Raw genomic sequence first — 26197 nt, 5'->3', positions numbered from 1 at the left:
TTTATTACAACAATGCATTTTATTGTAAAGTAAGAAAAAGTTAATGAAGAGGGGAAAACGTCTAATTTTAGCTAGACATTTAACAGCATTTTGTATGCAGTTAAATTCAGTAATGTATCCTCCATGGTCAATTCAAGAATTAAGTTCCTCCTTTGAAAATAAATAAATAAATAAATAAATAAAAATCAAAGAAGCCCCTCGCCCCCCAAAAATAAGAAACCCAACAGTTTGTTAAAATGGAAATTTATATATATGAGCAGTATATTAAAACCTAAAATTCAGATAAATACAGAGGTATACATCAAGACGTGTGAACAAAATCTTCGTAAGCTCTGACTACGGCATTTCTCAGACATGAAAATGAACACATGAGATGACATGTTGAGATCACATATTGAGATTTATGTGCATTTTGGACTCTGGTCAAATTCAAAAATTATTAAGTTGTTTTATTTCACTGAACGTCTTGTTTCTGGGCATTGAGCACAAAAAATGGAAGAAAAAATAAAGAAAGTACAGAGAACTGTGTAGGGAGATGTCAAAGTCCATAAATGTGGTGTTGTTCTTTGTGTTCCCATCTAGAAAGTACAAAAGTAGGTCACCTGCTATGTATTGGAACACAGTGATATAAAACAACTTCTCTCTTGACTAACTTTATTATTTGGGGAGGGGACCTTTTTGAGTAGAAGATTACATAATGCATGATGCAGCAACGTCAACCTGCTTTAAATAAGTAACACTTCTGAATTTGTGAAGCTGATGAGCCCAAAGTCTTCACAGCTCAGATTTTCAAACCTGAAACTGGGGCTAGAAACAGAAGCTGAAGCCCTGAAACAGCAGGAGTTCAATGACTAGTTATTTTCTGAACAATAATTCAAAGACCAGCTTCCCTCGAAATGGGATCATTGCACTCACGCCTTTACAAGTGGGCTCATTTACCCAGGGGAGCTGAGCAGCGCAGCTTTTTTCCTTCTGTAAGTGTGCCAGTTAATTCTTCCATCTACCTTCTTCGTGCATCAACCTCCTAACCCTGATTTTTGTGCTACCATAGCACAGTAGACTATTACGTTATAAATAAAACTTCAGATCAAACAGAAGGAAATAAAAAAAAGTGTCATTCACTGTGATTCACAGGTAGGGGAAAAGGGCTGCAGTGTAACGTTTCGAGATAGAATTGCCTTTTCTTCATGCTCTGCCTCTGTCTACACAAGCTGCTAACTTATTTAATTCATCCGCAAATGAAGGGAAAAAGGATTTCTTCAAGTAGAAATATAGTTATAATAAACATGAACCAGAAACTGTAAGACATCTTTCCCCATTGAACTCCCTTTGAGACTAAAAATAAACTTCTCCAGACTTAAAAATGCCCTAATTGGTTCAAAATCCAGCTTGATATGCTCAGCCTGCAAACCAAACTACTTTGTGCATAACTCAGTGCATAACTATTGTAGCTGGAATGAAAGCACGGCATAACAGTATGATAGAAACTTCAGATATAATTAATGAAAACCTTACCACCCATATATCTGATTTATTCACAAGTTATAGTCTCATGAATAAGAGAACTAGCTGTAATACTCAATATTTTACTCGAAAGCCAATATACTTTGTGCTTTACATTACATCAGAGAGATATGTTTGCTTTGCTAAGACAGATATGAGCAGTATTGCTTATATTCACAATAGCAGAGCTGTAATTTTGCCTCTTACATTACACACTTAACTACAAAAGCAATTTTTTGATAATGAGAATCAGCTTAAGGTAGACAGCAATGAATTAATTCTAATAATTACAGGTCCTAGTGCAACAACTCACATTTTTGCATGTATCAAAGATCACATCAAGATTACAAATAGAAAAGAGTGCAACTTCAACACCATTTCTTCCCTCATGCTTATTTTAATGGGACTTCAAGTAATGGAAGCCTAAAAATAACTACAGAAAATATAAATTTTTCAGGTAACGTAAAACCAATCCTCAACTACACAGTACGGTTTATGCTCAGAAGTGTCCTTCTTCGAATGTGAATAAAATATCCCTCCCTGTAAGCAATGGTGAAGGACAGTGTTCATCAGCCACAGATTACAATTCAAACAAGCAGATATTTCATCTGTAATGAAAGAGAAATTTTCTGTGAGTTTCATGCACTGCTAAATTTTTCACACCACTGCAATCGTAAAACATCCTTTGAGCAGTGGAAATTTCTCCCTGGCTGCCATTTTCTCCACAAAGGTGATGGGGCAGCTTGGAGACCTGGGTATTTTTATTTATTATTTTATTAAGGGAGAGAATTACTGAAGATTACTGATAGTACATCCCATCAAAGATCTTGTACTGAAATTGGAGAATTTGAGCCCAGCCATTCTATTTTTCACAGAATGTTTTCCTCAGGTCTTTAAAGCTATGCTTTGGGAGGGGGGTTGGACCCAATGATCTCTTGAGGTCCCTTCCAACCCCTACAATTCTGTGATTCTGTGGTATTTACAGAGTCAATCATGCTCATCTTTTAAACAGTTAAGGAAGGGAAAGCAGCACATTCAGATGCTATTGCTACAGTGCTTTCTTCCTGATATTAAAAGAGCATATTGATGCATGAAGCTTGAAAGTGAAATCATTTTCCCTACTGCGCTTCATTCATCATGCCAGGTTGAAGTTTGGAAAACTGTTAAAAAATGACAGAGGCTGCTATATGGTCCAACCCACCTGCTAAAAAAGGGTCACCTAGAACAGGTTGCAGGTTGTCCAGACAGCTTTTAAAGATCTCAGAAAATTAAAGGATGATGAAACCAAGGAGAGCGGCTGATTCACCAGTGGGCCGTGCTGCCATCCAGAGGGACCTTGGCAGTCTGTAGAGGTGGGCTGACAAGAATCTCATGAAGTTCAACAAGGAGAAGTGCAGAAACCTGCACCTGGGGAAGAACAACCCCAGACAACAGCACTTGGGGGACACCCAGCTGGAAAGCAGCTCAGCAGGAAAGGGTCAGGGTGTTCCTGTGGACACCAAGTTGAACATACGTCAGTGACGTGCCCTTGTCACAAAGCAAGCTAACAGTTTTCTTGGCTGCTGTCCCGCAGGGACAGGACAAGAGGCAGTGGGCACAACCTGGGACACAGAAGGCTCCATCTGAACACCAGGAGCACTTCTGCGCTGTGTGGGTGACCGAGCACTGGCACAGGCTGCCCGCAGAGGCTGTGGGGCCTTCTCCTTGGAGATCTTCAAAAGCCGGTCCTGGGCAACCTGCTCGAGGTGTCCCTGCTTGAGCAGGGGTTGGAACAGAAGACCTCCAGGGGTCCCTTCCAACCTTAACCATCTTATAAGTCTGTGACCTCCAAGGATGGAGACTCCACAGCCTCTGTGGGCACCTAATCCAGTGCTCAGTCAATAAAGAAGTGTTTCCTCATGTTCAGGCAGCGCCTCCTGTGTTTATGCCCCCTGCCTCTTGTCCTGTCATTAAGCACCACTGAAAAGAGCCTGGCTCCATCTTCTTTGCATCCTCCCTTCAAGTATTTACAGACATTGATGAGATCCCCCATGAGCTTTCTCCTCTCCAGGCTGAGCAGCCTCAACTCTCTCAGGCTCTCCTCACAGAAGAGATGTTCCAGTCCCTTCACCATCTTCATGGCCCTTTGCTGGACTCCCTTCAGTAGCTCCATATTTCTCTCTTGTACCGGGGAGCCCAGAACTGGACACAGTACTCCAGGTGTGGCCTCACCAGGATGAGCAGAGGGGAAGGATCACATCCCTTGACCTGCTGCCTAGATTTTGCCTAATGCACCCCAGGATACCAAGGGCACATTGCTGGCTCATGGTCAAGTTGGTGTCCACGAGGACCCCCCAGGACCTTTTCTGCCAAGCTGCCTTCCAGCTGGGTGGCCCCCAGAAGGTGTGTGGGGTTGTAATTCTATACATGTAAACAGATCTATGTCTGTCCTTCCTCCTGCCCAACCTCCATAAAGATAATGAATTTTTCTGATGCATTTAAACAAACTAAATGCCAGAAGAAAAAGCTTTGTTCTTTGTTTGATTGGAAGGGGGAGGGGGAAGTGGAAAAAAAGAACACAATGTCCATTGTGCAAATGAGTAAAACCAGGGTGAAAACGTCCATACAAATCATGGCTTGAGCTGATTTTTCCATTGTCATTGCAGCAGGCCCATCTCTGGTGAAAGGTCTGCTGTGAAAAAGTTCATTTAGGAAAGCTTCTGGGCTGAGAAGGCATTATCTGAAATTTGGCATTCTTCCTTGGTATCTTTTTGGAACCGGGATTCCACTTTAGAGAACGCATCCCCGGGTGTTTTAACCAGCTGGAGCCAAGAAGTGGTTGTTGGTTCTGTTTGGCTTGTTGCATTCAGGTGGGAAATGAGATCTATTGTACAGCCTCGGCACCCAGCAAGAGCTGGGAAGATGAAAATAAATACAACACCGAGGTAGTCCTAAGCAACCTTGCACACATCTGCCAGAAGGATGAAGGGTTTTGGCTCTTCCCATTCCACTGGAACAGCCTGCTTGCCTGTCATTTCATGCACTGATGGGCTGCAGAGCCCCTCCTCCACTTCAGACTGGGGTTTTGTTCACCTCAGAACTGCTCTGCTGTCATCCTCCAACATACAACCCCTCTGCAGAGACTGCAGTTGGTCAAAGACCTTGCAGAAACATTTTCCTTTAGGGTTCATCGATGCAGTAAGTGAACAGTTCCTTTATATTCAAGCCTTTTTTTGTTGATGTGTGATTTAGCCCACAAGCCGTTCTCGGCTAAAAATACTACAATTTCTAAAATTAGCCGAAGAATCCAAAATGACCAGAATCTGTTCCCAAGTACTACAGGCAGAACTACTTGCAGACTTTTAAATTACCTGCATGGAACAGCTTCTTCTTTGCTAATATCTGTTTGACAGTAGGATACCTACCTTCTTTTTTAAGATTGCTTTTTCTTTTCATATATTTATCATAAGATTTCCCTTAATGAAATTATACTGCAGTGCTAAATATACATACGTCAACAGAAACGGAGTTTCAGAAGGAAAGAAAAAAAATCTATTCATTCCTTCTTGGATGTCGGAAGACCAGCATCAAGATTTTGGTGAAGCATGAAACAAACAGGTTTCATTACTCGTAATGTCAGCTCTGACAGAAAATTCTAGAGGACATATGCTAATCCCTGTTAAGTGGGGACCTAAGAGTTGTAACAAACCAGCTGAAGCTTGACTATTCAGTGCTGTCCCAGGAAAACTTTGTAACTGCATTCCCACTCCAGTCTGCAAATACATCTGAAAGTTTGAGTCACAATTCAAGGCGAGGAGAGAAATAAGAGTTAGACATTATTCTCACCAGCTAAAGTTGCTAGAACGGCCACACCATACGACCAACTGATAAAATAACAGTTTCTACAGAAACAATTACATCATTTGTTGCCAGAAAGTGTAATTCACAACACTTCCGAAGAACTCAAGTTGATTTTATAACAACAATATACTTTTTATATGCACTTAGATGTGTATATATATACATACACATATACAAATGTAAGTACTGTACATATATAATATATATAATCATAGCTATAGGATACAGAATAACTACGTTATCAGGTACTCGCTGTTTAGTTGAACAAGACATACTCACAGTGGGCACTATTTGGCAGTGGCAGAGTTTTAATTGAGTCCAGCAACCACCCATTTCTTCAAGAGAGGAAAAAAATTGCACCTGGAGTGCCCCAGTTTGCCTGAGGACCTGGGACAGAGCTGAAAATGGCTGGGAGGTGGACATGGTAGGCAATTTGAGCAATCCTGTATTTACCAGTTGAGTTGAATGGCAAAGAGTTGGGTACTGCAATTAAAACTAATTGGAGATGATTTCGTTCTCCTAAACAAGTTCAACTAGCATTCAAAGACCAAACCAAAGTTAACCAAATGGTTAACTCAGTAGAAAGTCAAAAGCCAAAAGGCAGCAAAAGAAAGAAAAAATATTTTTCTGACCAGAGGGCAGAACAGAAGCTGCCAGATGCTTTCCTTGAGCCTCAGTCAAAAAAAAAGAGGTTGGCCCAATTCCTGACCTGTTTACAGCATCAGATAGTAATAACAGTAATCAATGGAGATCATAGACCATATTTTGATCTGTGAATGTGTAATACTTGTCAAGAGAAACCAACATATTTTTTATATATTATTATATATTATTTTATATATTATTATATATTATTTTTCTGGTGCTAGTATTACTTTAAAATAATAAATACAAGTCCAAGCTTTAAAATTCAGCTAAACTCTCATTTATTTCTAACCACTAATATTCCCCTGTGTCAATAACCAATAATGCCATCCCAGAGTAGAGCATTGCTGCCAATTTTACAAGCAAGCAATAAAAATAGTTTTTGCCAGAATTAAAACTGCATTTCTTTCCATTTATTTATTCATTCAACAGATGCATTATCCAAGACTCTGCACAAGAACAGAATATTCAATTATTTCAGCTGGATGCGCTTCTAAAAAGAATCTAAAAAATTAAAAAGATTAGCGATTTGGTGAATTCATTTCTTCAGCATCCAGGACTAACAGCGCTCAGCAATCTTAAAATATACTTTGAAAGTACGGATGCTTTCAGGCCAGCACAGAAAGAGAAAATAAACTTTGCATCATAATCACATATTTAAACAAAGATTTGAAATTACAGATTAGCAATTTTATGTGGACTCTACAGTCCACGCTTCTCTCTGCAGCTGCTTGTCTATGGAATTTTTGGGATCAATCCCATCTCCATTCTCATTTCTTTGTGCTGTAGATGTGCAAATCTACTCCAGGCACTGTGGGCTGTTCAGGGCGATTTTGTTCCCAGCTGATCACGGGATGCTATCCAGTACATTGCCACACACAGCAGTCAAACAAATGAATTACGTTCCAATACCAAACTGAAGAAACGTTGATATTGCTAAAGAACTGACCAAATAAAAAAAAAATAATAATAAACAACCAAAACCTTAAAGGAAGGTTTGCATGTCAAGCTCTTAGCAATTTCCTACAAAACAGACCGTGAAACATCCAACATTCTCTGTCCACTTACAGCAAAAGATCATTAAGAAAAAATAAATAAAGAAAGAAAGAAAACAGGAAAGCCTGTATGTGGCTATATAAAGAACTCTGAAGAGCAGCTCAGTTACCCTTGCAGCAATTCTCACAGCTTCCCTGTCCTTGAATCTGAATCATTTAGTTCTCATCAAAAATTGATGCTACCAACACCATGCCTGGCTCATCCTGAATAGACGCATCTTCTGCTCTTCCTGCCCCATCACACTCACACTTCAGATATAGTTTATATTGGGAAGGATAAGAGCAGAACTGCACCACAACACGAGCCATGGAAGCTCTAAGTAAGAGGTTTTCCAGCATGGCAAACCCAAAGCACTGCACGCAGAAGCACTATATCCACTTTGTTCTATTCACAATATTGATTTGCTGAACTGTTAGGTCCTACATGATTACAGGGTTGGTTCAGTAAGTATTTTTACACTTAATATAACTTCCTAGCTGATGTTAGAAGCAACAGCTCCCAGATGTCAAAATCCAGGTGAAATGTTCTCCAAACACGGTTCTGTATTTTTTCCCTGTGTTTAATAACCCTCTATGCATGCTGTAAGGCCTTTTTCCTTAGAGATGCACGGTTTTTTTTAGTTTAAAGATAGATGAGAGAGTTTTCCTGCATTTCATCAATATATTTTTTACATCTCATTAATTATTTGCATGTTTTGGGGCTTTGTTTTGCTCCCTCCCCCGCTTCCAATGCAGTTGAGGGCTTAAAGCAATTTAGACAGAAGTAAGGTTAGTGCAAGAAATAATTTATATTCTTACTTTGCCAATATGGTACTTTACTTCGTACAAGAAAATTAATGTCCTAGGAGAAAGATTCTGATCCATGAACTATTTCTCCACTCAAACTTCAACTTGTTCATTATTTCTCCAAAGCATTGCCTTGGCTTACCTTTCTGCATCCAGTCCAGCTAGACATTAATAAATAAATAAATAAATCTGTGTTTAAAGACCTGCTAAGAGAATATGTAAAATTTATGTAGTCCCTGCGTTTTTTTTCAAAAAGAAACTGGCCTTGTATTACAGAGACTGAACAGATTCATGAAACACAGGCAGACTTTCCAGATCTGCCCTTGTCTTCTAGCACACAGACTTTTCTGCTTTGCTACAAAATAGACTGGTGTGAAGAGAAACTATGAAACGGATATAGGATGCTCAGGTATTGTAGTCACGGACATCACACAAGCAGATCAATCCCTTAGTTGAAGTGTTAATCTGCACCATCTCTAGCTGTCCACGCAAGTGTACTCTAGATTAAAAGTACTGAATGCAAATTGAAATTTCTGTGACTAACACCATTTTATTATTTTATTATCCCAAAGCATATTGTAAGAGCTGCTTTGCCTACAGACTTAAAGATGACTGAGAGCAGTTTTTAGACTCTCACAAACTGTGTTAAGAACTCGGTATCATCACATGCTGTAATATTCATCAAAGCATGTATTTAATTGACAACCTGGAGAGCCACAGAGTCCCTACACACATACTCAAACACCACTGGAAAATCCTTATTAAGTATTCTATCCTACACCACACTAGATATTGATTATCGTGATGATGTTGGCTTAAAGAATTTGGACTGGCAGTGTTAAACAGCAAATTATCGAGAACCCAACAAACAGGGTGATACCTAGAATTTTGTGATGGTGGTGAATGTGTTTCTGAAGAATATATAAAAAATGGCAGAAAAAAAAAAAAAAAACAAGTTACCCCCTGGGGTGAACAGGCAGGATTCAATTAGTTTTTGTTTCTCCTTTGAAAGCAAGACTGCAGAGAAGATACTGCAGCGTAAAACAACTTTATAGAAGGGCTGGAAGAGACCTCTGCTTCCATCAGGACTGCAAAGCCTCTCTTACAACGACAGAGTCGGTACGTAGTACCTCACATGGTATTCCTGTTTATAGGTTGTACCAGTTGCTACGTTCTGTCTTTCTTCCACATTTCCTCCAGGAGATCCTGGCTGTAAGCATCCATTTGCAGAGTTGCTGGCTGACCCTGTAAAGCCAAAGCTTCCCACTTTGAAAGCTTCCAGAAGAAATGCAAATCATATTTTTCTACTTTCCCATTCCAACTCCACTTTATAACTTCCATCACCACTACCTCATTCTACCTTTGTGTTTTAATTTATTAAGTAGATCCAACTGTGAAGGCTGCTGAATAATTTGACAAGTTTTTTCTCTGTGCACATGTATTTGTTCAACATGCAATAGTGTAACAAAAATGTCTCTGCTAATCACTCTCAAATTTCTTGAGATTTTATTACTAAAGTAAAACTTGGGCTTCATATCTAGTGACTGCAAAGCCACCTCTAGGCATCAGCCACATATGAAGCATAACAGTATGCCTTTCTTCAGACTTACTACTGACGCTATTGCTCTCAACCTTCCTCAAAAAAGCAGCAAATTAAAGCATTTCTCAAAGCAGCTCTGGTTTGTTTCAGTGCTACAATAAGTGATTTCAAATACAACAGTTATGCACTAAGGTTAAAAATAATTTAGGACATGGAAAAAAAAATGAAACTAGGGTTCAGGCTCCAAACTCCCTTGATATTTAAAAACTTCATAGATAAAATTAGTTCTTCATATGCATACAATTTAAACACTTCAAGTATTTATTTTAGATTCCAGAGCTACAACATTTATGTTAAAATATATATATATTAATGATACTTATTTATTTTATTAAGAAAGTTAAGGGCTTTCAAGAAGTAATAAAAAAATTTACTATACTACTGATACAGATGATGCAAAGTAGTGCACCCGAACAAGAGGAAGAAAGAAAATAACCTGAAGATGGTACCAACACTGATCTAAACTTAAACACACACATCAATCAAATTAATATTCTTTTAGCAGAGTGAATGGTGAATCCAACATCCTGCATTAGCTAAGTTCAATTTCTGTACTATTACACATTTATCATTATAACTTTTTACTTTTTAACTTTCTCGTGTCTTTTTATGGCACTACATAAACAGATTTCCTATCAGTTTCCCCAACAATCTGGAAAAATAGTAACTCAAAACTAAGGTGGCAAAGAGGGGAAGACAGTTATTTTATCATTTTTTAAAGTCAGACAAGAAAACATGGCACTACATATTATTTTTTCAGTTTCTGAGAACTTAATGCAAGGAATATCACCACTATCAAACTGAGAGTGAATGACTTCTTAGATTTGAATTGAACACAGGGACTTGAGAGGTTGCTTTAATCGCGTATAGCAGACAGTCACAATTTGGTGGGGGCCAGGGAGAAAATTAACTACTGTCCAGAGATTTTACCTTGTTGTCTGAAGAAGGCAAAGCATGCTCCTGTCACTGCAGCTACATGGAAACATTCAGAGCTATTGTGTGCGTTGCTGAACTTTGACCGTACAGGTAGTAAGCCTTCTGGATCCTTTGTCCATGCTTTTTGCAGCACTTCCAAACTAAATCAGCCCAGGGGATAATGGAGGGAGACTGCAGCACATCAACTCATGCTGATGGTAACCTGTACACCGTGGGTGATCTCAGCAAAACTGAGGGGACATAGTTTATGTTGTGGTACGTAATCATGTTGTGTTCGCTCTTCACTCACAGGGCAATTAAGATCATAAGACCTTCATCTCTTAATTTCAGCTGGAAGAACGGCTGCTAGTAGGCACTGCATGTTAACACTGTCTTAATTAAGAGAAAATCCTATTGCCTTCCTGTTTTTAAAAATGATTGGAAAGTAGTCTATCTGGGGTCTCTGTCAAATAAACAGCTCTAATTTTTCTGTTTTCTTGTTTTGTTTTAAATCTGCAATTCCACTCAAAGACTATTACAGCAGAAGGGTGTCCAACAAAACTCCTGCAGCAATGGTTTATAACAGGGAAGCTCATGCTGCTACTGCTGCTTCTCATTCTGCGTATGTGACCAGGCACGGCTTCTACGGCATCCAGGATATCGGATGGAGAATCCTGAAGCATAAACCTGCACGTTGAGTTCAGCTGCCTCTAACTCACTGTAATAAGCCAGCCAGGAAGCCTACTGAACCATTTATAGTGATGCTATTCTGTCACGCACCAAGCAGAATGCCGTCATCAGCCAGGATTTGGGGTGCCAGGCAGCGCAGTAACCCAAGCTTCAAGGCATAACGCTGAAAGCTTCTTCCAGAATACCAACTATTTTAATGAAAGCAAGGTGAACAATCAGCTGGGACTTCTAACAAGGAGGGAGTATGTCCACGGGCAGCATTAGGACCCTTCAGCTACCACACTGAACTCTTTTCCAACTTAGAGAATCGACCTTCTTGCAGGCACACTTTTGCAAGCTTAAAATAAACAATGCAAGCCACCTGCTTGTGTTTGTGTCTGAAGCAAGATAAAAGATAAGATGTCAGAGTTCCAAAAGCCTTTTCAACGAAAACCCTAACTAAGGTTCAGTTCTTGACTGCCAACTAAGAATACTTTGTAAGACTAGAAATCTTTCATGCTCCCAGAGTGCAATTTTAATGAAGGAAAACCTAAACTCACTGTCATATTACAGGTTTTTAAAGAAAAATGAAAAAATTATCTTGAAAAGCATAGTGATGATTTAAAATTTTGCCAATATGTACTACAAGATATAGCACCATTTGTTGTGAATGTTTATACTGGAGGATAAGTCACTTCCACAAAGGAAAGCAGGAGTCACAGTGATGTTACTCAAATTACTATTAAATTTAGCAGCCATACTTCCTTCCTGAGGATAATTTATATTCTATTTTTTTCCATTAAAATGAATAAATAATTGTGCAGTAAGGCACCAAGACCATGATTTAGCTACATCACTAAAACAAATTCACTGTCACAATCTGAAAAAGGATGCCTTCGCTACCTATGAGCGATGACCACACCAATGCTTCCATGATTTTTTTTTGCTCTCTCCTCGTTTTGCAGAACTGTAAGATACAGTTTCAGTATTAATTGCTGAAGAGCCTTCTGTAAACTTACACATTTGCTTACAAGTACAGGAGCTTTCAGTGCTGAAAAGGTGAGCAGGTCAACTCAAGTGGTTTACTACTGGACAAATAACCTCTGCCCAACAGTTTCACAAAAGCAAACAAAGCTCCTGAAACATATTTACTTTGCTGCAGGGTAACTTTCCTGTATTCAAGCTACTATGCTAACACTAGATCCACATCTTGACAATGAATATGTATTCATTATATATATAATTTTGTAAATATACATATAGTATAATGTGTATATATAATTACCTTTGTGTCACTTCAAAGGTATACATCTATGGAAACACAAAAGGCAGCACAATGAAACTATATATATTTAAGTTAGAAAATCCTTTTTTTTTATTATTTATTTTATTTTAAATCTATGGAGGTAATTCTAAAATGGAGAAACCAAGATTAGCAATATCCCAGGTGTGGGAATATTTTCTGGCAATGGAAAAGGGGAAGTTAGAAATAACCAAGACATTATAAAAATAACAAAACAAAGAAAACTGTATGGCAATCAACAACGAGGGAGAAAAGAAAATCAACATTAAGGATAGAACACTGCATGAAAATTTAATTTTGTGGATATTGGTGTTCACTACAGAAAAGTGGTAACAGTCTTAAAACAGTTCTGATTACATCAGAAAAATGAGGATAAAGCACTTGTGTCAAAAGAAAGAAAAGGCAGCATTACCATCAGTCTGAATGGTATTTACAAATTCCAGCAGAGTTTTTCTTACCTGTTTAACTCAGATAAGTTAAACAGATAAGAAAATAATAACAATGATAACGTTTAACTCACTCTTAAACGTTATTAAAAATCCTTACAAGTAGAATTTGTGTACTGGGCAGCAGTCAGATTTATACATCGTGAAAATGAAAGTTTTCTGCTGCATGGTCTGGGCCATAATTTCGGTATGGGGTAACCCAGAGCACCTTGGCACATACAGCACAACAGTATGTCTGTACAACTTCCAGACCCAAACTATCATCATCCATTGCTTATTTACTCTTAATACTCTAAAAGTTACTGGATTTTCAACAACATTCTAAGAAAGTTCTTTGCAACAGCCTATTGAGGAAACTAAGATGTGGCTAGGCAAGAAACACATTTTAGATATGGGTCATAAAGTGCAAGGTACAAACAAAAAACTATCCAGAAGGACTACACTAGGAGTGGGCATCACACTGCCCGGTGCAGGTTAGTGCAAGGCACTGGAGGATTGATTCAGCTACAATTTTGTAGGTGCATTGTGTAAATAATGCTGAAGAACAATACTAGGGCAAGACTTCCAACATCACCCAATACTCATTTCCAAAAGCAACTTAAGGTCTGCAGATCTCATGTGTCACTGAAAGATGTGCAAGATCTAGGAGCCCAAGTCTCTTGCAAAAATGAGAGCAGATGAAATTTTACGCCCAGAAACAGTAAGATTTTGAACAACCACTAAATGAGCAGCAGGATTCAAACTAGGCAACAAGACGTGAATCCTGAAGAAAGCAACAGAGAACACTGCCGAAGAACTCCGGGAAGATTATCACAGAAACTGAAACAAGAATGGTGCAGAGAACAAGGGAAGTAAGCAGGCACCATTCCCTAAATGTGTCAGTACAGACTCTCAAGAGCGTGCCTATCCCATGGCACATGGATGTTTGACAGTTTGTGATGGGTTTATGTAAACTTAATCCCAAAGGCCACATTAAAAAAAATGCTAATGTTCCAAAATCAAGAATTCTAACAGAAAAGAGAATTGAGTACTTACTTTGGTCCTGATATGCTTACTGTACAGCTGTTAGACATTGCAAATGTAAGGGATCTTTTTAAAAAATGAAGCTTCTTTTGAAAACTGTGCTGCAAGATGCAGCATTAGAGATGATCTTGGAAGGTCACCAGCAGAGCTGAGACCTGCAGAGCTCCCAGTGACCTAGCGCTGGGCCGTAACACTCAGTGGCAGGACATCACTTTCTGTGCATAGAAAGTAAGACAGTGGATAAAAGATGAAGAGGACCAAGAAATACGCTACAGCTTTCAAATTTTGGGGCTTACAACTCTCATCAAAGCAGAAAACCATACTCTGGTAGAAGATGATGAATTCAATTGAGAAGCACTATATAGGGGTGGATGCTATGGCAGGTGCAGATCCCTTCACCCCTGTGGCCCCAGCACCTGTTTATACGCACACACCTCTGCTCTCTTCTGCTTCTCCTCCTGCCTCTCTGCATCTATTCTCTCCCGGCATCACGCCGAATGTGCTGATATGGAAACAGGTACAAGAGCGGCACATTCCCCTGTCTCGGCTGGGTGTCTGCACAGGGCTCTTTCTTCGTGCCCACTCTTCCCTCCCTACCCTCTGGGATGATGTCATCTGTTCGCACCATCTCCGCCAGCAGCTGCAGAGCGATGCCTGCTAAGCGTGTCTATCCATCCACCTACTCCTCGTTGCCTCCATATGGTGCTGCTGCTTCTCCTGCTTCTCTCTCCAGAAAACTTGAGCGTGATGTGCTCTTAACTCAACTCCTTATCATTCTTCTCACTTTCTGCAGATACAATTTTTGCCATTATTCCATTACTGCCTCCTGCAATATAAGTAATTTTTGACTCCTTTGCTTGCACTTGAACTATATACCCAAAGTATATACCCCAAAATCCTGTTGTCATCTTCCTCCATCTTTTTCTTTCTTACACTACAGCCCAGCCAGTATCTCCATCTTTGCTCAGGCACACACTGAAGAATTAGGCAGGGAGATGGAGACTCATCTGTTTAAATTTAGACAGGCTTCCCTACTTATCCTAAGTCATACTGAAAGTGAAGCAGGCAAATCTCTTTAATAATATTAGTAGATACGCTTTCATTTCAGGAATCCTCTTTATCACGTCATCCTTCGGAGCTGCACTTGGTGTTCATTGGTTTCAAGCTCTTGGGAGGCAAAAGAAACAGAGACAGCTCAAAGAGTTTGATCAGCTGCTGCTCAGTGTAGCCAGCTGGCACCTTCCGAGTCCGGGATCTTCGTTCAAAGTTCCTGTAATCTTTCCCTTTTTTTTTTTTCTTTTTCTTTTTACTCCATTTTACTGAAGGTAAAAGTGGAATAGGAAGCAAGCTAAATAAATATGCAGCCATTTAGAAATATGTATGATGTTACCTAAATATAAATAGCACACTGGATGGCTGTTTAAGAAGTTAAAATAAATAAAAACGAAATGCGGGCATTTGAGTTACACAACTTCACCGTGTAATTGCAATAGCAACTTAGTAACATAGGACACAACCAAAAGTTGACCAAAACTGCCATGTTAAACCAAGCTTTAACATTTACTACTTTATCAAACTTTAAAAAGTACATCTTTAAAATCAAGAGAAATCAGAAAACACTCAAACCCTCACCACTTCTTTGTTAATTTGTTAATTTTACTAATGTTCTCCTGCCAGTAGAACATTTTATTCTGAGATATCCTTATATTACTTGCTTCAACAAACTGATTTTTAAAATTATTTTCATTTGCATAGTAAATGTATTTCTAAGGATTATTTTTGCATTAGTAATAATCAAAACTGATACTGTACTAGACTTTCCTCACTGCTCATGATGTGGCTGTGAGCACTGTTTACACTGATAAAACAGATTCAGAAATAAGTTACAAAACAAAAAAGTGAAAGTGAGGACCCTCCCCAGCCCCCACAAAGGTCAAGAACATAATGCAAGACACAACCTTACAAAAACCTGTGAAGTCCCTAGCAAAATTCATGTGGAACATATAAAATCTGTTTAAAGTTCACATTTCATCAAAATTTACAATCTACACTAGTATAGATACATTGTACGTGGTGGTGGCTCATAAAAATTATTCTTTTCTGATTCATGAGTTGAATTATTAACCCATTTTAAGGGTCTGAATAATCTCTGTGAATCCTGATGGAAATTTTCCTAATATTCACGGGGGTGTCGACTTGTCCTGAGTACCATTTATTCAAGACGAGACCTAAACACTGGCAGGAATATAAACACACTGGGTAAAATTCAGCATGCCTTGCAGAAAAGACAAGACAGTTTTATTTCTGAGATGTTCCCAGGACAAAAGAAAAAAAAATCACAAATGGAAAGTAGGCAAATTCAAATATAGATCATTGCAAGCTTTGTAAGTAATAACGTTTAATCAGATTTTTTTTTTCAGCGTCATGTGGCTCCCAGTGTACACAAAGTAAAAGAGTGAAAAAGGTAAAAATAAAACTGGCATAGCCTTAATGTATTCCAGAATTCATAAATCATTTGTAAATTTAGTCCTTTTAGAAAAGAATCCTTATATAAATCGGGGTGGGGGGGGCGAGGGGGGGCTCAATCCCATATATGAAGCCCCACATCGCTGACCAATCACAATTAGTGAATGCACTGCATCTCTCTGCAGTGAAGGCAAGCGACAAGGTAGGCTGTCATTCTGCAAAAGCTGCCCATCGCGAGCTCTCCTCTCCTCTCCGAAGCGCTGCTCTGCTTTTTTAGAAAGCCTGAATCCCGGCGGTGTCTCTGGAGACGAGAAGCCTTCAGTATGTTAAATGACTTTCATTATGTATTTTCAGCTGCTTATTGATTCCACAGTGGGAAGAGTGGGAGACTGCAGCAGCCTCTAAAGCAGAACTCAACCAGTTGTGTACATTAGCAGTATGCTGAGACAATGGCACAGTACAGGCACAAATTTTCATTAAGGGCATTTTTCGAAGATATGCTCATTACCCTCTTTCCCTTCTACTCTGCTAACAAGTGAGCAAAATGAATCCCTCCAAGCTGGAACTGCTTCACCTGCATCGAGAATTTATCGAACCTTTAGTGGAGGTAAGCTCTGTTCCTTATTATGGTATGCAGAATAAGCAACATTTAATAAAAAAAGGGAGAAGAAAAAAAAAAAAAAAAGAGGAAGCATCAGATTGGACTTAGATTAAATGCTAGTTATCTTGCTGTATTTGAGTCCAGGAAATATTTGAATGCTATTTCCCCCTACCCATTAAAAACACAGTGGTAGAAAAATGCAATTCTGCATGAAAGTCTTACAGAATATTAAGAGCCTGTTTTGCTCGTACACCATGAAGACAGTACAGTTTGGGTTACTACAGTACTGGGAGGGGGGAGACGAACGACACGAACTGCAAGCAGGAATATTTTTTCCTCTCTCAGCAGTATTTCCAAATATTGGCAGTTAAATAGGTTACAGCTTTGTGCAGTTACTCCGTGAAGAATCAGCTGGGCTGTTAATTGGTGTATACTTCTTGCTTTCTGAAGGTCGAGTAATATGACTAATCTCTGACTTGCTCGTGAAAAGCCCCCTTTTTTTTCCTGTTGCTTTTTTATTAAAAAAAAAAAAAAAAAAAAAAAAACACTTATTTTTTCCATTACCCCCCACGTTGAGCCATGTATTACAAATGTGGATTTGCAACCCATTTATAGCAAGAGAGAAAATTTGACCAGTGTGCAAATCAAACAAAAACCTAATTCCTATAAAAGCTCGTTGGCTGCTCAATTTCTTGTTAGAAGAAGAGAGTTGTCTGTCTCAACTAGCTGCTCACAAGCGCTATGAAACTACATTTTCTAGCTGTAGTCACAGGCACCCTACATCCAACAGTTACTGTTCCTAGTCGGGGTTTCCTGTAGCCTGCACTATTTGGAGAATAGGAGACTTGTCCAAAAAACTGAATTCATGTAAGTTAACAGAATAATGCCATGATTTTACTAGAAAATAGTGAACACACTAACTGATTTTTGATGGAATGTGTAAGATCCAATTTTAGATATCTTTTACTCATGATATAAGTGATACTACAAAAGATATCGTTGCATTATTTGATTTTGAAATGATAAGCCCTACTTTTAACCTTTTTTTTTTCCTTCCCTTCACAAGGGCATGCAGCAACTAATTCAGTTTCCCAACTGACAATACGAAGAATGCAGTTGACCGGGTACCTTTCCAGCTGTGTGACCTCCGAGCAGCAGGATGCATCACTAAACTGTATTCTTAAGACATAAAGGAATTAGAAACAAACCAAAAAATGGAACACGCTTGTATTACCATTTACGTGCACGACACTTCAGCAGCATACGTGGAAGACTAACACATCTGCTCACATTTCCTTGCAAGAAGGATGCAATGATTGAGTCCTAAAATGGTGAGCATCTCTTAAAGAGGGATTTATAATTTAAAACCAGAATTGTGGAAACTACCGATGCATGAAGAAACAATGAAACATGAATTCCCACAAGGAGAATATGCATACTTCACCAGCAAGCTGCACAAGGGTTTAACCAGGCTTTTTCTAAACCGCTCATTAAATATCTTATTTGTCATAATGACTAATGGATATTTTTCTCTCAGTTTTATGATCTGCTATGTATTCTCCTTAAATGAAAATAAACCAAATTAGGTAACTCATGGTTACTCGCAAAGCACATGAACTGGATTTTATGATGTACAGCAACTTCTTTGACTAAGCCATCACTCAAAAGTAATGAGCAGGAATATTACAGAGAGAAACACGCAACTCTAACTAAAGGATGCCTACGTACACTCTGAACACAGAAGTCAGATATTTTTTGGTTTTTAAACCTGGAAAATAAAAAGAGGCTGCTACAAAATGCAACAGGGGAAAGAAATTAACATCACGTAAAAGAAGGTTTGTTATTGCTGGCCTGAAACTCAGAACAGACACCCAGAACACGCGCTGGTCTGTACAAGCATCTCAGGCAACTGAGGAGTCCCCATGTGTAATCAAAATTTGCTGCTGCTGAATTGCTGGAACAAAAAAAGGAAAAAAAAAAATCTGCAAGGAATGAAGTAAGAGCCCAGCTACCACTCGGTTCCGAGGTGACAGTGCATGTCAAATACCTGGCAGTGACACCATGCACCAATTTATGACAAGCTGCTACAATGATCTGAAAGACCCCTGAGGCACAGAAAACAGGTAGGTCAGAAGTTGCATGCGCCCAGGCTCTGTTCTGCATTTACAAGGGAACAGGCAGGGTTCAGAAAGGCAACGTGTTGGGTAAATTACCCCTCTGCCTTGACACCTGGACTTGTGCTTAACTGAAACTGATCCCTGCAACAAGGAGGTGATCGTAATCTGGGCATTTAGATTGAACTCTCCGATATAGCGCATCGGAAGCTTTCTGTTGTCACAAGATTTCAGGTGGCATAATGCTACAGTTAAGATCTTTTTTGTTTGTTTGCTTTGAGTGAGATCTGCTTTGGATTTCCTCCTGGCTCTTCCTAATACATGAGAACTCAATTTATCAAGCTCAAGTATTCAGAATGGTCCTTGAAATACAGTCACAGCCAGGACCACATACACAGAGGAAATCATATTCCTAAGGTTTAATATAAACCTATTAGAGGTTGCCTAAATTAGAAATTAAACAAAGCTTTTGAAATGTATTTCACGCCTGAAACTAATACGTTCTAATTTATATCTTTTGTATTTAAGAGGCAAATGTGAAGTAACTGCTGAAGCATAGCAAGAATTTTCATCATACAATTTGCAATTAATAGTATTGTGCAATTGAGGCTTTTCAGAACTGCAGATAAAATGCATTTGCATATTGTATCCCAAGTGTGCTTAATTCATACTTTCATTTAAAAACAGCTCATTTTTGTTCACCTTAGTGCTATCCATTTTTAATATATTCAGAGTGGAACAAAGGTCTATCTACGTTTAAATTTAGTTTCATGCCAAGTACTTCCCCTCTTAAATTTAAAGCTACTTATAAAATCCTCAAGCATCACAACAAGAAATTGAATGACCTCTCTTTTGTTTATTCATCTCATTACAACCTCCAGAGCTGGCTGACACTATAAATAATGGACACGTCAGGTATTAGATGCAGATGCTATGTTTACAAACCATCAGCATGTGTAAAACAAAGCAGATGCAGCCACAGAATAAAAAATTCCTGGATTTTTAGATATCTCTGCATCTCCTAGATTCATTAAATGCTACTTTTTTTGAACCTTGCTTTCTCTTAGGATAAACACACTGTGTATACAAATCTGCTGGATTTAATTTCAGTATGTAAAAAAAAAAAATGAAAGAGACAATTTAATATTTAATGTTATTTTATAAAACTATTCCTTTAAATCTATTCTGGAATAAAATTAAATACACTTCTTTTCCGTCTAGGCACTGATTTCTTGCAGAAACTGAATATTCATAGCAGAAAAAGGAAACGTACCATTTTTATAATAAATTCCATTACCCCAAATCTATGTCAGATTTGCATTTGAAATTCCACACAGTTACATGAACTCCTTACAGTGATAAGTTTCATACAGGTAGATGCACACAAGATAAAAGTGAGCAGAAGTTTCCAAGCTCTATAAAAAATCTGCTTAATTGCAGAACTTCGTATCTCAGCCCACAACACTCTTACGAAGACTTCGTAAGAAAGAGGCCGCTAAAATGCCATAAAATAATTTAAGTGTTCTTTTTATAACACATAAGCAAGCGTTCCATGCTCCTATCACTTTCTGTTTCCACAAGAGCCTTTTTAAATTGATCTCGAGTACTAATTTGTTAATACTCAACAGCATTCTTCTGAAATAGCCCTCAACACAATACAAAGGCAATGCACGAGTATAGTTTATTCAACAAGCAGGCCCTTTGTAAAAGCCACATCACTATAAATAAAGCCTTGTCTCCCCTAAGTGGAAGCTTTTCACTTTTTTTTTCCTCTTTTTTTTTTTTAAGAAAAAAAAAATGTCCTGCTTTCCTTTTAAAAGGAAAAACCTTATTGTAGATTCCCTGGCTTTTGAGCCCATGCCAAGCACAGCTCTAAACATACAGTAAATAATTAAGAGTTTGGTAAGAGTAGATGCTTTTCCTCCCTCCTCCTTTCCCAGCATTTTTCCACAATAACAACAACAAAAAAAAATGTTAAAAAAAAAGAAATCAAACAGTTCCATATTTATTTCACCTTTCAGGAGAAAAAAACAACTGCAACAAAAGAATGTGTTTCTCCCCCATTCTGGAGGTCAACATGCAGTCTGAATCTAACATTACAGTTCGAGATGCCATTGATGACATCGACACCAACATGTACCGACCACTGTCATATGCATTAAGCTTTCAAGTTTCTCTCACTGGATTTTTGATGTTAGAAATTGTTTTGGGACTTGGCAGCAACCTCACCGTGCTGGTACTTTACTGTATGAAATCCAACTTAATCAATTCTGTCAGTAACATAATTACAATGAACCTTCATGTACTTGATGTAATAATTTGTGTGGGATGTATTCCTCTAACTATAGTTATCCTTCTGCTTTCACTGGAGAGTAACACTGCTCTAATCTGCTGCTTCCATGAGGCTTGTGTCTCTTTTGCAAGCGTTTCAACTGCAATCAATGTCTTTGCTATCACGCTGGACCGATACGATATCTCTGTCAAGCCTGCCAATCGAATTCTGACCATGGGAAGGGCTGTGATATTAATGACATCAATCTGGATCATCTCACTCTTCTCCTTCCTGATTCCTTTCATTGAGGTCAATTTTTTCAGCCTCCAAAGCGTGAGCACTTGGGAAAACAAGACGCTTTTGTGCGTCAGTGCGAACGAATACCACACGGAGCTGGGGATGTACTACCACCTCCTCGTGCAGATCCCAATCTTCTTCTTCACCGTTATAGTAATGCTCATCACCTACACCAAAATACTCCAGGCTCTGAATATCCGAATTGGCACGAGATTTACCACAGGACAAAAGAAGAAAGCTCGGAAGAAAAAAACTATCTCTTTGACCACTCAACACGAGACGACCGACGTCTCACAGAGCAGCGCGGGGAGAAATGTGGTCTTTGGTGTAAGGACTTCTGTGTCGGTCATCATCGCCCTGCGCCGAGCCGTGAAACGGCACCGGGAGCGACGAGAGCGGCAAAAGAGAGTCTTCAGGATGTCCCTCTTGATTATTTCAACCTTCCTGCTCTGCTGGACACCCATCTCTGTTTTAAACACCACAATCTTGTGTTTGGGCCCAAGTGACCTTTTGGTTAAGTTGCGGTTGTGTTTCCTAGTGATGGCGTACGGGACGACTATATTTCACCCTCTCCTTTATGCATTCACCAGGCAAAAGTTTCAGAAAGTTCTGAAAAGTAAGATGAAAAAACGAGTTGTTTCAATAGTGGAAGCGGACCCCATGCCAAATAACGCGGTAATACACAACTCATGGATAGAGCCTAAAAGGAACAAAAAGATTACCTTTGAAGACAACGAAGTAAGGCAGAAATGTTTAGTACCTCAGGTTGTCACTGACTAGACTTCAGTACTCACCAAAACACATCGGGAGGAATATTTGAACAAATTGTAGAAAAATACTGCCAAATAAGAAAAAAAAAAACTTTTTTTTTAAACTATTGGCTAGACTGTACATTTTCCAATATCTATGTTAAATAGAGTAGGTCTTGTATATTCGATTTCTTCACTATGTAAGATATCTGTTGCATGGCCGTTTGTTAGCGTAACACCACGTGTATATTTGTCCAAAATATTCAAGTCCTCTTTTTTAGAAAATAAATAGCCTTAATGAAGTGCAAACTTTTAAAAACATTTGTATGGCTGAGTTTCTCTGTAAATATAAAATAATTTTTAAACAAGAATTCCACTCGGGAATGCTTCATATTCTAAGGCACAAATTCAACATTTTGCATGACATAGGATTTTTAAATTGAGAATTCATAAACAGCATTGCCCAGAAATATTCTGATTGCTGCACAGCTACAACTTGGACGTGTTTTAATCTTGTATTCAGATAGGTAATTATTTCAAATTTCTCCAGCAAGCAATTACCATGCACATGTTAAAAAAAAGGAAAAAAAAAAAAAAAAAAAAAAGAGCCATTTATGCTATGCTCTTCAATTAATGGTTCAGAACTGGTTCATTTTTAAGGGAAAAATACTCAGGTTGGTTCAAAAACTGAGAATACTTCCACACAAAAAAAAGGGAAAGTCTTGAGTGCTGAAACAGTTGATCACAACCTCAGATCTGCAGTTTCTATATGGAAAGCACACGATATTGAGTAATTATACAGGAGGGATGGAGGGGGCTAGAGGCAAAGACACACTACAGAAAGGCAAAAACACAGATGTAAAAGTCCTTGGGCCTGACGTTAAAAGGCAACCAACCAACAAACCAGATTTTCACACTGCTCTGGGACTGGACCTCCAGCCACAGGGAGGCTGGAGAATCTTCCGGAAAGAGATTTTTCACTCTTAGCATCTATCTGCATAGACAGATACAGCTGTCAAGTGCCACAGCTAACGTAGATGATTTTCTTGTCCTCGTTAACCTTTGTATTATTTACAATTCACCTTTCCTCCAGTGATGATCAGTTCTGATCATGCAACTGCTTTGTCACAAGCCAACCATCATGACTGCTAGCTACCCTATTTCTCTATTTTCTGGACAGTTCTGATACACCATCACTCCATCCCTTCTTTTTCCATTTCATCTTACACTTTTGGTGAAGAATCAGGAAGCCTTCAGAAGTCATTATCATCCACAGCACTGCAAGCAAGAATTGAGATATTCATCTCCCCCTAATTTTTTTGTGAGCCTTTTGCACTATCCCATGCATAAAAATTAATTATTTCAATGAACAGTGGCTGCATTCATTGACTTGGGTAGCAGTTGCAGGGAGAACAGGGCAGGGGGGTGGGGAAGAGGACCCACAAAGCTACAAAATCAATTAGAATGATTTCACTTGTCTGGTTATATAAACTGCTCAGTGTGTCACTAGCTACTGCTATAATTAAAAGGCTAATTCTTAATAAGTATTGGTTTCTATTAAAAACAGAAACAAACAAACAAACAAACACAGAACACATCCTTGAATATGAGAGTTAGTTTGACTAAAATATTAGATAAAAAGTGAGTATTTCCAAAGCATTTCTCTAAAGTTGCCTAGGGAAAAAAAAAAATAAGTGTGGTGTTAAGGGAGCTAAGAGTTATTTTCCATCACATTTTTAAATCATATCTGTATTGCCAACACTGGTTTATGGGTTAAAAAAAATAATAATTTTAATGTACCTTAGTTTACTTAAGCTCATGGCTTAGTTTGCCAGAACAGAAGCCTCTTTAAATTAGCCCAGTTCTGACTGTAAGTTTTATTTTCTGATAATAATTCATTACCTACAATTATTGTGCAATATTCATTCAGCCATAACTTCATTGGCTTTGTTCTAAAAACTAACCCAACTATACCTGCATTCAGCTGTACCCACTTACAAACAGTCTGAATTAGTGTGAATTTCATGCAAGCTACCCCTTGTTTCCTTCAAGAACAGAAATCCTTCATCTTATTCAGACATAAACTTAACAGTTATGTACATGAAGGTTTTGTTTTTTAAATCCTATATGTTCCAAATTTACCACTTTAAAAATATTCTTGAAGGAGTAAGCTTTTCTGAAAAGAAGTAAACCCAAAAAACCTGAGAAGGAACTTTTTTTCCCCTCTTTTGTACCAATTCTTTCTTTCTCTGAGTAACTGTGTTCAGTATTCTGAGCATTAGAAGGAGGAGAAAGTGGGATCTCTAAGATTAATGGCATAATATGATTTAACTGATGACTTACCTTCCAATAAAACATTCTTAAATGAATTTAAAATACTATTCATTTATTTAAAAAAAATAAAAAAGATATAATGACCACTGCACATGAATATGCTTGTCATTACTCATGTCCTTATCTGAAATAATCGTTTAAGAAAAGCTTGCAGCCTTGAAAGGTTTCTCGACTATATGGCTTTACTTTTAAAAACTAAATAAAACCTCAAGTAGTACATACTTAGTGTTAAAAGCTCATTCACTAAAAATACAGATTCAATGAAGCAGTACTTCATAACAAAGAGAAAATACAGCCTAGGAATTAGGGCAAGAGATTAAGTCAGGTTTTAAAGGTTATGTCGATCAGCCAATGATTGACCGTAGGAACGTAAGCCAGTTCATTTGTACATTTACTGTTCTTCATCTTGCATTAAATAAGGAAAAGAAAAAGGACTCGTACAGCGTTAGAGTGCACTCTGAGGTCTGCAGAAGAAAATTCTGCATGAAGCAGGGTGTAAGAATATGTGCAATACTATATGCATGCAGGATTCATTAGAAAACAGAAGCATACATGATCTGTGCTACAAAGACGACAGATTTAACACAAACAAGACGAAATAAAGATTAACTGGTGGAGGAACACTGTATGTCCTACAGATACAGGAGAGGATTTTAGGAGGGATATGAAGGTGTGCCGTGGGTGCTTGACAGACAAAAGACTAAAACAGAATGCAGAAAATAGTCAGCAACACTGGAGGAAAAAGGGCAAATACATGCCATAGTATTGTACAATAAGAAGCCCACTACATGCTTAAAAGTGATCTCATCAGAGTGAGTCATTAGTTCAATTACACTTCACACCACTCAGCCTAAGGCAAGCACAATTGTACAGGACTCTAAAAATGCTAATTCCAGCAAATACATCGTGGAAGCTCAAGCAACATCCACCAGTTTCCACATAGCCTCTATCCCTAAAGCATTGGCTGATAGCTGTGTTCTTCTAGCTTCAAACGCAGTCCCATCCGATTTCACACTGTAAAACGAGGTTAGCCCATGCTAAAAATACAAAAAGAGGAGGACAGTGCCAGCACCTATTGCAATATTCAAGAGCCACACCTTAACAAACTAGTGAATCACACACTAGGGAAATAGAAAGGGAAGTAGATCACAAATACCTAGTTTCAAGATGGATGGCAACAATTTTTATGGGTTACAAGACGCTGCTACTTGGTCACAAGTTCTGTTTGCTTCATTAGTCCCAGGGGAATAAGAATCACTACAATGATTTATAAGCATATTAGATTAAAAATGTATACATCCAGATACATATCAGATCAGTAGAACTCTTCCTCTGTCGTTACATAAATACACACATGCACATTATACATAATTATTTCACATCAGTACGCATTGTGAAAGTAGAATTCAGTATGACAGGGAGTGATTTTTCTAAGTGTATTTTTGAACCGAACAGACAGACACTATGCAGACACTATGTCCCACCATGCACATGCTTCAACATCTCCTCTCTTCTCTTTTTTTTTAAATTTAAAAGAAATACTATACTCAATACGATACATAATTTACCTGGGCATTAG

The 26197-nt window shown here is 38.4% G+C and overlaps 2 protein-coding genes across 2 annotated transcripts in view; one reads left to right on the top strand and one right to left on the bottom strand.

The window, feature by feature from the left end:
* COG5 (component of oligomeric golgi complex 5) overlaps nucleotides 1-26197 on the bottom strand; it is a 181821-nt gene that overhangs the window by 127565 nt on the left and 28059 nt on the right. The window lies entirely within an intron of this gene.
* Nucleotides 21014-22315, top strand: GPR22 (G protein-coupled receptor 22; the record flags this gene model as incomplete). The annotated part of the gene is made up of 1 exon (XM_084303899.1): nucleotides 21014-22315. One exon carries the CDS (start codon nucleotides 21014-21016, stop codon nucleotides 22313-22315), a length of 1302 nt encoding a protein of 433 aa, XP_084160025.1.

This window comes from Netta rufina, assembly GCF_964035555.1.
Source record: "Netta rufina genome assembly, chromosome: 1".
Classification (NCBI taxonomy): domain Eukaryota; kingdom Metazoa; phylum Chordata; class Aves; order Anseriformes; family Anatidae; genus Netta; species Netta rufina.
Note: the sequence above shows the minus strand (reverse complement) of the source record. Positions and strands in the feature narration are given on the sequence as shown.